This window comes from Phoenix dactylifera, unplaced genomic scaffold, assembly GCF_009389715.1.
Source record: "Phoenix dactylifera cultivar Barhee BC4 unplaced genomic scaffold, palm_55x_up_171113_PBpolish2nd_filt_p 000352F, whole genome shotgun sequence".
Classification (NCBI taxonomy): domain Eukaryota; kingdom Viridiplantae; phylum Streptophyta; class Magnoliopsida; order Arecales; family Arecaceae; genus Phoenix; species Phoenix dactylifera.
The window spans coordinates 420,898-434,234 of NW_024067810.1; the positions used below are offsets into that span (position 1 = coordinate 420,898).

General features: G+C 48.1%; 1 protein-coding gene across 1 annotated transcript; it reads left to right on the top strand.

Moving 5' to 3' along the window:
* Nucleotides 1–1,504: 1,504 nt before the first annotated feature.
* On the top strand, nt 1,505–2,281 carry LOC120105733. Its single transcript, XM_039118441.1, has one exon. The coding sequence runs from the start codon at nt 1,505–1,507 to the stop codon at nt 2,279–2,281; it is 777 nt and encodes a 258-aa protein (XP_038974369.1).
* The last annotated feature ends 11,056 nt before the right edge of the window (nt 2,282–13,337 follow it).

The window sequence follows — 13,337 nt, forward strand, 5'->3', positions numbered from 1 at the left end:
GGTGGGGATCTTTCTCGTAGGAGGGAGGTCGCACCGGAGATGGGCCGTGGCCTAGACGGAGTTGGGTCAAATTTGGCCGAGGAGGAGTTGGACTTGATCCAGGACCGGTTCTTCCCCCAGTGTGGGTTCTGCCTGGAGCCTGCAAGGCCGGAAGACCGGGTGACTAGACATCCTCCGGGCCGGATCGGGGTGTACGTAGAGACACTCTGGGCTGGCTTGCGGTTCCCTCTGCACGGGTTCGTGAACGAGCTCCTGGCGCATACTAGCTCGTCCTAGCGCAGCTCGCTCCGAACTCGTGGAGGACCATCGTCGGCTTCTTATCCCTTTGCCTCGCACACGGGATACTGGCCTCAGTAAACGTCTTTCGTTGGTGTTTCATGCCGAAATTCAACCCTGCGGACGGAGAGTGGCTTTACCTTGCCCTTCGGGGCGGTAGGCCGTTCTTTCGAGGTGCTCCTTCCTCCATTCGTGGGTGGAAGGAGAAGTTTTTCTTCCTTTCCTCCGAGCGCACGAGGGAATTCAACCCACGTGGGGGCAGCCCCGGCTCAGGACCATCAACACACCCCCCAAGCTTTCGGTGAGCGAGTAGAGGATTCTCGATGCTCTTCGTAGCCTCAGGGGAGACATTCTTCTGAACGACCTCCTAAGCGAGGAGGCCCTGGTGAACGTTGGCCTAAGCTCGGCGTGCCCCGAGGGTAAGGGCAGCTGCACTGCTCCTCCCCTGTTTCGCCATCCTTTGTCTTGCTTGTTTTCGTTTTTACTATCATTTTTGGTACTAATCTGACACTTGAGCTCTTTCTCCTCTTCAGACGTTGCAGAGATGGTGACCAGCAATGCGACCCTCCTCGCCAGATATAAGAAGAGAGTAGTCAAGGCCGGTGGGGCTCAACCCGTGCCCAGGAAGAAGGCTAGGCTAGCCTCGACTCCTGCCCCGCCGAGGTGGGGGCCCCTGAGGTCGGGACTTCCGAGTTCATCCGGAAGGAAGCTCCCCCCGCCGAGCGCGCGAGCTCTTCCAGGGGCGCGAGGGATCCTACGGTCCCAGCTTGCCCGACCCCCGTTTCGCAGTGACCTCCCCAGATCGTCCGCTTGCGGCGCTCGGGTCCCAAGCCGGGCAGCGGTCTCGGGGTCCCGAGCTCTTCTCTGCCGAGCTCAGCAGGGTCCAGCCTCCCGAGCTCTTCAAGGGTTGACGTCCTGAGCTCGTCGAGGGCCGAGGGCCGCTTTGTGAGAAGGCCCTTTTGCCCAGAATGGTCGATCTATGAGGGCGATTCGGCCCTCCACGATACCAACGTCGCTCGCGAAATAGTCTGTTGTGCGCTGCTCCCTACCGACCGAGCCGAGTTCGAGGTTGCCGATATCGGCGGCCTTGTCGATCCGACCTACTGCTCCGCCATCCGAGTAGGTCATCTTCTTGTTTTAATTTTCATATCCTTTTGAATTCTCGACTTCTGCTCACCAGTATTTTCTTTCTTTACAGCACCTTAATGAAATCGACATGCTGGTTGCCATGGCGTCCGAATGTCAAAACAAGGCTCAAAGGAGCCAAAGGGGGCAGGAGGAGGCCGAGAGGAAGCTCGACGAAGCCGAGGCTGCGCGGAGGGAGGCCACCGCAAGGATGGAGGCTGCCGAGGCCAAGCTACGATCCGCGGTCGAGCGCCTCGATGAAGAGAAAGCCTCGCATGCTCTGGCCAGGTCGGAGCCCCGCGCCTCTAAGGTGCGTTTGGTCGACACTCGTTCCGAGATCGCCGGCCACAAGTACGAGGCGGGGGTCCTTCGGCTGAAAATCGAGCAACTGGAAGCTTTAGAAAGAAGGGCGTTGGAGCAAGCCCAGAACGCGATGCAGATCTTCCGCGAGTCGGACGAGTTTCGCGAGTTGATGGAGGAAGAGGCGGTTGACGGGCTTATCCGCGGCTTTGAGGATTTCCGAAGGCAGATGCTGATGATTTGTCCCAAGTTCGACCTCCACAGACTTCAGTCTCGTTTGGGGGTCATTGAAGACGATAACGAGCCCGGAAGTCCTGAAGATGATAGCGCGCTCGACGGTGCGCCTGAGAGTCCTGAGGCCGAACGGGGGGTCGTCGAGGCCGAGACCGAGGCGGCCCAGCAGACTGCTCGGAAGGCTCCCCCCAGAGAAGCTGACGAAGGTGCTCCTGAAAGGGCTTCTAAAGCTGCTCCCGAGGCTACTAGCGAAGCCCCAACCGAGGCCACTACAGATGCCTGCGGAGACGGATCAGCAGAAGACCCCAGAGGGGCTCCTGCTGAGAATCTCAGTGTGCGTATTTAATAAACTCTTATCGTTGATCGCTTGAATCGAACTCTGCGCATCATTCGCTTTCACAGGTGATTCTGGTATTCTCAGTCTTTAGACCCGACTTCCGAAAGAATTTCGCCAAATCTTTGGGCTCGACTCCCGGAAGAATTTCGCCAAGTCTTTGGGCTCGGCTCCCGGAAGAATTCCGCCAAATCTTTGGGCTCGGCTTCCGAACTTGGTCGGGCATCTATTTGGCGAGACTTGAGGTCGAGGAAGACCAAGCTTGAAGTTGGCATAGCAGAGCATCTCGAACTTGGTCGGGGCATCTTGAACTTAGTCGAGGCATCCGAACTTGGCCAGGCATCACGCACGAAATCGAGGAAGCCTGAGCTCGCGGTCAACTCTGCGATGCTTCCCGAGGCCGAGGGAGACTTGGCTCGCGGTCGACTCTACGAGGCATCCCGAGCTTGGTCGGGGGATCATACGCGAGGTCAAGAGAGCCTGAGCTTGCGGTCGACTCTGCGATGTTTTCCGAGGCCCAGGAAGACTTGGCTCGCGGTCGACTCAGCGGGGCATCCCGAGCTTTGTCGGGGGATTATGCGCGAGGTCGAGGGAGCCTGAGCTCGCGGTCGGCTCTGCGATGCTTTCTGAGGCCGAGGGAGACTTGGCTTCTGGTCGACTCAGCGGGGCATCTTGAGCTTGGTCGGGGGATCATGCGCGAGGTCGAGGGAGCCTGAGCACGCGGTCGGCTCTGCAATGCTTTCCGAGGCCGAGGAAAACTTGGCTCGCAGTCGACTCAGCGGGGCATCTCGAGCTTGGTCGAGGGATCACACGCGAGGTCGAGGGAGCCTGAGCTCGCGGTCGACTTTGCGATGCTTCCCGAGGCCGAGGGGCTCGCGGTCGACTCAGCGGGGCATCCCGAGCTTGGTCGAAGGTCTTGTTGTTGAGGGAGACCGAGCTCGAGGCTGGCATTGCGGAGCATCCCGAACTTGGTCGGGGCACCCTGGAGTTCACAAGTAGATTAATCATTAGAAGAAGCATTGAATAATTAAAAGAAAAACCTGAGAAACGCTCTATTGGTCATGCTCTCAAACACTGGAGACCCCTGGGGGGTGCTCTACTAATAATACATTCAAAGGTTTTCGGAGTGCCAACTTCGGAGAACAAGGGTCCCTTCAAGAGACTCCAACTTGTACGTTCCGGGCCGCTGGACTCGAGCGACTCGATATGGTCCTTCCCAGTTTGGGACGAACTTTCCTTGCTCGGTGGGTTGAGAAGCTTCGGCTTTTCTTAGGACGAGATCTTCCACCTTGAAGAGCTTGACCTTTACCCTGGAGTTGTAGTACTGTGTCGCTTTCTATTGATTTCTTGCCATGCGGACTCGAGCAGTCTCCCTTGTTTCCTCGAGGAGATCCAAGTTATTTCTGAGCTGGGATGAGTTGGAAGCTGCATCATAGTTCTCCACCCTTAGTGACGGGAGCCTGATTTCCAAGGGGATGACCGCCTCTGTTCTGTAAGCCAGATTGAAGAGGGTTTTGCTGGTGGGGACTCGTAATGTAGTTCTATAGGCCCAAAGGACATTGTAGAGATCTTCGACCCATTGCCCTTTGGATCGGTCGAGTTTGGCTTTGAGTTCCTGAAGGATGGTGCGATTTGTCAACTCAGTTTCTCCGTTTGTCTACGGATGAGCAACAGAGGTGAAACGATGGTCGATGCCGAGCTCGGAGCAGAACTTTTTGAAGTGGGCGTTGTCGAACTGGCGGCCGTTATCATATATGAGAACACGGGGGAGCCCGAACCTACAGATTATTGATTTTCATACAAAATCTCGCATTTTTGGCTCGAAGATTTGGGCCACGGGTTCAGCCTCAACCCACTTAGTAAAGTAGTCGATGAAGAAAATAAGAAACTTTCTTTGTCCCGTGGCCTGGGAAAATGGACCCAAGATGTCGATCCTCCATTGAGCAAATGGCTAGGGGGCGCTGATCGAGGTTAGTGGGATTGAGGGTCGGCGCTGAATGTTGGCGTTTCGCTGACATCGATCGTACTTTTGGACGAAATCCACAGCGTCTTTTTAGAGCGTGGGCCAATAATATCCTTGGCGTAAAATCTTGTAGGCTAGGGCACGGCCTCCTAGGTGGTTTCCGCAGATTTCTTCATGAACCTCTCGCATGGCGTAATCCGCCTCTGAAGGGTGGAGGCATCTGAGCAGAAGAGGTGAATGACCTGCGGTAGAGCTTGCCTTCATACGAGAGGTATCGGAAAGCCTGACGCTTGATCCGGCGGGCTTCGCTCTGCAGGTAGTTGACGAACGCGTCCATCCAGCTTGGTTCAGACTCGACGCAGAGAACTGGTTCGGCTCCCCGGTGCTGGGTGCTTGGAGATACTCGAGCGTTGTGGTCTTTGGGAGCTCGCTCATGCGGAAAGTTGCCAATTTTGATAGCTGGTCCGCCCTTGCATTTTCCGCTCTAGGAATGTGCTGGATGTCGAAAGAGCTCAGTGTGGAGGTGATGTCTCGCACCTTTTGGAGGTACTTTTGTATTGACGGCTCCCTCGCTTCGAAGTCTCCCAAAATCTGGCTCACGACTAGATGGGAGTCACTGAAGACCTTTAGAGTCTCGACCTTGAGCTCCTTTGCCAACCTTAGCCCGGCGACGAGCGCCTCGTACTCCGCTTCATTGTTCGAAGCAGGGAACTCAAAGCGTAGGGCTTGCTCTGCGCCGCTACCCCCCGAGGTTGAGGAGCCGTCCACATGTAGAACCATGGTTCCCCTGGAGTTTCCTCTCTTGGTGTGAGCTCGGGCTCGGGATCGTCCGGTAAGGTGCACTCCACTACAAAGTCAGCGAGCACTTATGTCACGACCCCCGCCCCGTTCCCGGCGGGCCGCCGCGACGGTCCTAGGGTGCGGGTAGGCATAAGGCCACCAGCCACCGCGTAGAACCCTACTACCTATCAATCATCAATAAATCTTGAAAAATTTGGCATGATGCATGCACAAAATGATCACTTTTCCTATAGTGACCTGTCAGGATTATCTCAATACATACAACACACTACCTGTCAGAGCAGCAATCACATAATCCGTCACATAACGAACCTGGACAATATATATCAATACATCATCACAGGCATATAACTCAACTGTATAAAAATCTGGTTCCCATTCTATCCATGGTCAAACCCATATCCACAACAGGATCTATGACTGTAACTATATACTATATACAACAGAAGGTTTATAATACACCAAAAGGGTATAAACCTCTATCTACATTATACTATACTATACTATGGAGCGGCACAGCTAGCAGGCAATCTCTAACCCTGCTCTTCTCTATACAATACCTGCCCTGCAATCAAAAATACCAAACTGAGGAGTGAGTATATAAATACTCAGTGAGTGGAGTAGAGAGTACTATGCACATGAGACAGAATATAATCATGGCTCGAGATGAAATCTCAAGATCAATAACAACATGAACATGAACTCAACATAGAGAATATAGAGTAAATCATCAATATCACCACAATCAATATCAACTCATCTGAAGCATATATGGAATAATCAAGTAAACATATATGCTACTATGAATATGCTCAACAGGTCATAGTACTGAATCATATAAATCAGGCGTCAATAGGCTGAATCATCAACAAAACAGCTATCGGGAGGTGGGTTTTACGCCCCAGGCGAACCAGCAACAACTCCCTACTGCCATATGCATACATCGAATATGACACCACACCAATATGTAAATCACCACTAGACAGCTGTCGGGAGGTGGGTTTTACGCCCCAGGCGAACCAGCAACAACTCCCCACTGTCACATGCATATGCAGGATAAAACACCACACTAATCATGTAAATGCCGGCCAGTATCCAGAACAGAAATCCATCTCATATCTACATACTAAACGGCACATCGCGGGAATTCTACATCCGCGGAAAGCCATACTGCACCTCGCGGGGTCTTACTATGCCCGGCGGCAAGCAGAATATAAGTCGTAGGACCGGCCGATCCTATGCCTAGGGCCGTGTCCCCCACTAGGAAGGGACTGGGCTCCGCCCACCCAGAAGGCTACTATGTGCACAAAGGCCGATGTTCAACCCCATCGACTATAGGTATCCTGCAGATACTGTCAAGCCATGCATAAATGCCATAATGCACCCTCCCAATACTCTACTAAAAAGGAGCATAATCAAGACTACCACTCATTCGGCCACGACCCAATTATAACTAACATCAGGGTTGGGAGTGAGGAATCACGGGAGTACAATGCAACTCAATATACCATGAGAAGGGCTCTACAAGTCTTTGAAATAGAGGAAATGAAATCAATTTACAAAAGAAGTCATTTCACAATTCAGATCCAATTTCATTACTCATAAAGGAGTATAATCAAGCTACGACTCACAAGTCTTTAAAATAGAGGAAATGAAATCAATTTACAAAAGAAATCATTTCACAATTCGGAATCAATTTGATTACTCATCAACCCCTCGTAATTCCTCTCAATGTTCCCTCAAATGCATGTACAGAATAATCAAGCATGGAGAATCAAGATTATAAAGGAATCTACTACAATATCAATCAATATGCTCAAGTGGAATCAATTCACACTTGGCGACATTCATGAAAATGAATTAAGGAATGTGCTCATGGTGCAAAGTACATGACTCCCACTCACCTGTCAATCTGGCACGGCCTCGATACACCTCCAAAAATCTACAGTAGGCAGTGGAAAACTTCTTCTTCTTGTTTCCTAGCTTCTTGCCCAACTGTGACATGCATTTATAATACATTTAGTCTTGTATCAAGGGTCATAATCTACGTGCCAATTATAACATAGGGAACTTAAATTGATTCAACTCCCCCGTTCCCTAAATCTTTTCTTTTCTTTCTCTTTTTCTTTTTCTATTAATTAACTCATCATTTATGTATATTAGGGACTTCCTTGCACGAGTACAAGGTCCCTTTTAGCTTGATCTAAGCTTAATACCCTATTATAGCATGAAATCCCCCATTTTCCACCCGGATGAACAGTAATCCGGACCGACAGCCGGTTACTTCATCCCGGGTTTGATCCACTTTTAGGACTCCAAATTTGATGAAATTTTTACCTAACATTCTACACTCATAGAGGATTCCAAAGAGATAACATGCATCATCATCGGAGGCCGTTTGACCCCCTAAATAATTCGCCGAAGTTGGAACTTCGGCACAGTTTTTCCGTAGTGCCGGAAAAATTTGTCAAAATCCGATTCTTCCTCTTTTAACCGCCTCTACAACCCTTATCCGACCCCTCTAGACTATATCCACCCTTTGTATAGCCTAATGTCATCAAAAGACTAGATAGGGATGGATATTTACCTTTTTCTTTTTGGAAATCGAGGTCCTTGCGTAGAGGGGAAGGAGATCTACGTTTTTCCCTTCAGCTAGAAGTGCAACCGGGATCTCCTTCCTCTTCCTTTCTTCCTTTCCTTTCCTCTTCCTTTCTTCCTTTCCTTTCCTCTCCTTCTTTTTCTTCCTCTCTGTCCGTCTGAGACTCCCCTGTGACTCTCTCTCGGTTTCCATCCAAAAGCCACACAAACCCCCTAATTAAATCACATCAAAATACTATTCATCCTTTGTTTAATATTATTAAATTCTCATTTTGCCCCTAACACTTCAACATATCTACCGTTATGCCATTAACTTTTAATTCCTTTCAATTTTACCCTTACCACTTCAATGCATCTACAACTATGCCATTATCTTTTGATTCTTTCCTATTTTACCCCTTATATTAATTGAAAAGGACTATTCTATCCCTTTTTATATAAAAAAAATATTTTGGGGTTATTACATCCTCCCCTCCTTATATAAAATTCGTCCTCGAATTTAAAAGAGTAAATTACCTGATTACTCAAAGGGATAAGTAGAGCAACAATACTACCAGAAGCTTTTCTGCTCGGTGTGGTATTGGAAATCAAATCGATTGGAAGTGTTTTACCTTCTATCTCTACCACACAGGTAGGATACATATATTTCGCTTTTATACTATCCCCTACAGGTGTACTAATAGCTAAGGGAATATGCATTAATATCTTATCCTTAGCTAACTTCTTAGCAAAATAAGGGAACACAAATGAATGGGTAGCTCCAGAATCAAATAACACTCTAGCTTTAATCTTATCAATGAGGAGTGTACCTGTCATAACTGCATTCGATGCCTGTGCCTCCTGTGGATTTACCGTGAACACCCTTCCTTGCCCTCTGCCTACTGGAGCTGACAGTTGAGATGGTCCAGCACTCTGCTGTGATGTTTGTGCTTGACCTCTACCTCTGCCTACAGGCTCCCTACTACTAGGCCTGTCCATCTGCACAGAAGGATAGGATGCCAAAGGCACAAACTGTTGGGTGGCACCCTGCAGGCATTCTCTGGCAAAATGACCCGGCTGTCCACATCTGTAGCACATTCCCTGGCCCATTCTGCATCTGCCAGGGTGCTGCTTCCCACACATGCCACACACTGGCCATGATTGAAATTTGGATTCAGTTCTGGCCATAGTGACTGGAGGACGAGGTACTGATGGTAGAAAAGTATCTTGTGATTGACCTCTTTCCCTCCATTTCCTCTTACGTGGGGCAGGTGGAGCTGAGCGTACAGACTGCTCCGTCGGGCCCTCCGAGAGATCTACTCCCTCATATCTATTTCTACTGCTTTGCCCTTTCCCCATACTCATTTTTCTCTGTTCTCTTTCAGCTCTTTCCTCTTTGTTTCTGATCTCCCACTGTTTTGCTTTATCAATTAGCCTAGACAAGGTGGGGACCTCTACTGCCAGTACTGCATTATAAAGCGGGGAAATCAGACCCCGCCTGAATCTTTCTATCTTGGCAGCTTCAGTGGGGATGATGTAAGGAGCATACTTCCCCAATCTAGTGAACTCACGAGCGTACTCAGATACGCTCATTCCGGGCATCTGCTTCAGCCTCTCAAACTGAAGAGCCCGATTTTGCCTCTCAGCCGGACACAAAAACTCATCCATCACTGCTTGCCTGAACTCTTCCCAGGTTGGAGGATTCCTACTGTACAATCTGTCCTCCACGTGCCTCTGGTACCAGTCCCAGGCATCTTCTTTCATTGTGAGCCCTACAAGTTCTATTGCCCTTGCATCAGAACATGGCAGTCTCCGTATCATCTTTTCAGTCTCCTCCAGGAATCTCTGAGGATCTTCACCTTCTTCCCCCTTAAACTCCGGGGTTCTGAGCCTCAGAAACTCCTGTACAGTAATCCCCTCATCATCTAGAGCTCGCCTGGCCAAACTTCTTGGCACAGGTACAGGAGGTGGGATAGATACTACTGGCGGGGCAGGAGATTTCCCCCGAGCAATCTGCTCCCTCAGAGCCTGATTTTCCGCCAGTAACTGTTCCATTAATGCATCTCTACTTCCTACCTCTCCTTGATCATCAACCCTCCGTCTATCAGCAGGAGGAGATTTTTCTCTTTGGGGCTCAACATGTGCAGAACCCGCATCCAATGCTATATCTGGCTCCATCCTCCTTCCAGGACGAGCAGATCCTCTCCTTGGAGGTATTTTTTATATGTCTCTAAAAGAGTTAAAAAGAGAGGGCAGTCGTTACACACTGAGTCATAATATATTTTACTGAATTGTAAATGACTCATAAATTAACATACAGAAAAACCTTATGCTCCATAGTATAATCCTATACTTAATCCTGACTCACCCTATTGCTCTGACAGGACTCTTCTTAACCTTTGCTCTGATACCAAGCTTTGTCACGACCCCCGCCCCGTTCCCGGCGGGCCGCCGCGACGGTCCTAGGGTGCGGGTAGGCATAAGGCCACCAGCCACCGCGTAGAACCCTACTACCTATCAATCATCAATAAATCTTGAAAAATTTGGCATGATGCATGCACAAAATGATCACTTTTCCTATAGTGACCTGTCAGGATTATCTCAATACATACAACACACTACCTGTCAGAGCAGCAATCACATAATCCGTCACATAACGAACCTGGACAATATATATCAATACATCATCACAGGCATATAACTCAACTGTATAAAAATCTGGTTCCCATTCTATCCATGGTCAAACCCATATCCACAACAGGATCTATGACTGTAACTATATACTATATACAACAGAAGGTTTATAATACACCAAAAGGGTATAAACCTCTATCTACATTATACTATACTATACTATGGAGCGGCACAACTAGCAGGCAATCTCTAACCCTGCTCTTCTGATGACCCAAAGATTGATTCATAGATTGATTTTGATGATCACAAAACCTTGAAGTATAGATACTAATGTTTATGTTGCAAGGAGAAAGATATTTATTTTGCAAGGAACATAGCAAGTTGGAAGAACACAAGAAGGCCTCCAAAGCTCTCAAGTTGGAAGAAAGCTACAATTTATTGGCCCAAGCTTAAAGTTCAAAGGATTCAAATTGGAGGAGTAAAATCAAAAGAAAAATTCAAAAGAACAGTCTTCGAGTCGACTCCAGTGGAATTCGAGTCGACTCCAGAGAAGTATGAGTCGACTCCGGAGAAGTATGAGTCGACTCCTAGGAGTCACAGGCAGAAAAGTCAGAGAGCAGTTTTCGGGTCTGAGATTCGAGTCGACTCCAGTGGAACGCGAGTCGACTCCGATGGTTGGTAGGTCGACTCCAAAGAAAGCAAGAGTCGACTCTCAGCGGAACACAAGGAAAAAGTCAGAGAGCATTTTTGGGACTCTGAGATTCGAGTCGACTCCCGTATTGCACGAGTCGACTCCGAGACTCCGCGACCATCAACAGACAGAAAACCAAGTTACTGCCTCTGAGATTCGAGTCGACTCCCAGACAGCTCGAGTCGACTCCAAGGCAGCGCTACACCAAGATGGCAGAAGGTTGTGTTTCACAAACTGAGAGCCGAGTCGACTCCAAGACTGGACGAGCCAAAAGACAGAGGATCGGGAGTTCGGGCTCTGAGATTCGAGTCGACTCCCAGGACAGTCGAGTCGACTCGAGAGGACAAAATTCAAAATTGGATCCACGGACTTCAGTGGATGAGCCGACTCCGAAATTGCCAAGTCAGCTCCAGAAGTTGGCGAGTCGACTCCGGGTTAAGACGAGTCGACTCCCAGTCGAGGATGCACCATAATTCAAATTTGGAACAGTGGCCGAGTCGTCTCCAGTAAAGCACGAGTCGACTCCTGCAACAGGCGAGTCGACTCCTGATCGCGCGAGTCGACTCCGATCCCAACGGTAATATTGTCAGGAAGTGCAGACTGTGTCCAACGGCTCTATTTTTGTCTCTAACGGCTAGATTCTTGTTTCCACGCCATCTAAAGCTATAAAAACAAGAGGAGAGCTAGGGGAGAAGGCATGGAAGTGGGAGAGATCATCTAGGAAAGAGATCTCAAAGAGATTACAAAGGAAATCTCCCACAAGCACAAAAGGGCCATCCAAAATGAAATAGAGAGAAGAAGAGCATCCAAGTGAATCCGAAAGCTTCCTCTCCATCCGCGTGCTGCCTCGGGATCCTCTACTTCATGCCAAATCAGAGGAGGATCAAGTAAAGAAGAAGCCGAGCTCCTCCATCTTCAAAACTCGTTTGAGGGCTTCTCTTTACTCTATTTGTTTATATTGTCATATCTGCTTGTTTAAGAAGCTTTGATTTGTTTTTATTCTTTGTTTTAATATCTTGTAACTTGATTCAATCAAGGGATTGAATCAAGGGGTTAAAGGTTTGTTGGTGAGCCAAAGGGAAAACCAACGGTGTAAGGTTTGTTGGTGAGCCAAAGGGAAAACCAACGGAGATAGGTTTGTTGGTGAGCCAAAGGGAAAAACCAACGGAGATAGGTTTGTTGGTGAGCCGAGGGTAAAACCAACGTGTAAGGGTTTGATTGTGAGCCCGGGAAAACAATCGGGGTTGGTTCTAGTCGGTGAGCCTGGAAAAACCGACCGAGTTCGTTGTGCGCTCGTAAAAACAACAAGTTGGGTTGTGAGCTTGTAAAACAACCGGCTGTAATCGGTAGGATTATAGTGAAATTCCCAAGAGGTCTTGGGGAGTGGATGTAGGTGCTGGGGTGCACCGAACCACTATATGTCCTTTGTGTTTGTAATGCCTCTAGTTATTGTCTAACTAACACACTTACTTACTTAGATAAATTGCTTGCTTAATTCTTATCCGCACATCCTTTAGTTGCAAGCATATTTAATCAAGTCGAAGTCTATACATCAAACCCTTGCTAAGTTTAACTTTCACTGTGCATCTATACAACTTAGCATAGTTAATCATAAAGTTTTAGAAGTAGCATAAAAGTTTTAAAAGACCCAATTCACCCCCCCCCCCCTCTTGGGTTGTATCTACTGGGCAACATGTGGTATCAGAGCAGGTGCTCAAATATTATTTGTAGTCTTAACCGACTAGAGCCAAAGATCATGACAACTCAAATAGATAGTTTTCTAGGAGAAGGACAAGCAATTGACACACCTCCACTATTTAATGGCATAAACTATGCACATTGGAAAATACGCATGCGCATCTTTATTCAATCACAAAACTATTACTATTGGAAAATCATAATAAATGACCCTCACACACTCTCTCAAACTTTTAATGAAAAGGACTTAGCACAATTAAATGCTAAAGCTATGAACATATTATATTGTGCGATTCAAGAAACAATGTTTAATGAAATTTCTGCATGCTTATCTGCAAAGGAGATCTGGGATACTTTAGAAAATATTTATGAGAAATCTCAGAGTAGCTCACATGTACTTCAATTGCATACTAACAATGAGACTGCAGAAAAAGGTGTTGAAACTTCCATTTCAGTCGAGTCGACCCCAAGTATTTCAGAGTCGACCCTCAAGTTAACCGAGTCGACTCCAATAAGGTCCGAGTCGACTCCAAGGCAAATCAGCTTCCTAAAGACAAAGAAGAAGAGGAAGCAAGAAGAAAGGAAGAAAGAGGTAAAACGCAAGAAAGCCTTGACCAAGAGAAATTCAGACAAGGAATTGAAAGTTAGGAGCAACAGTGAACTACAAAAGGTAACTAATTTATGTTTTATGGCATTAGAAGAAA

What these genes read in the sequence shown, in the direction of transcription:
- LOC120105733 (XM_039118441.1), top strand. Translation starts at nt 1,505, where the DNA reads ATGGCGTCCGAATGTCAAAACAAGGCTCAAAGGAGCCAAAGGGGGCAG.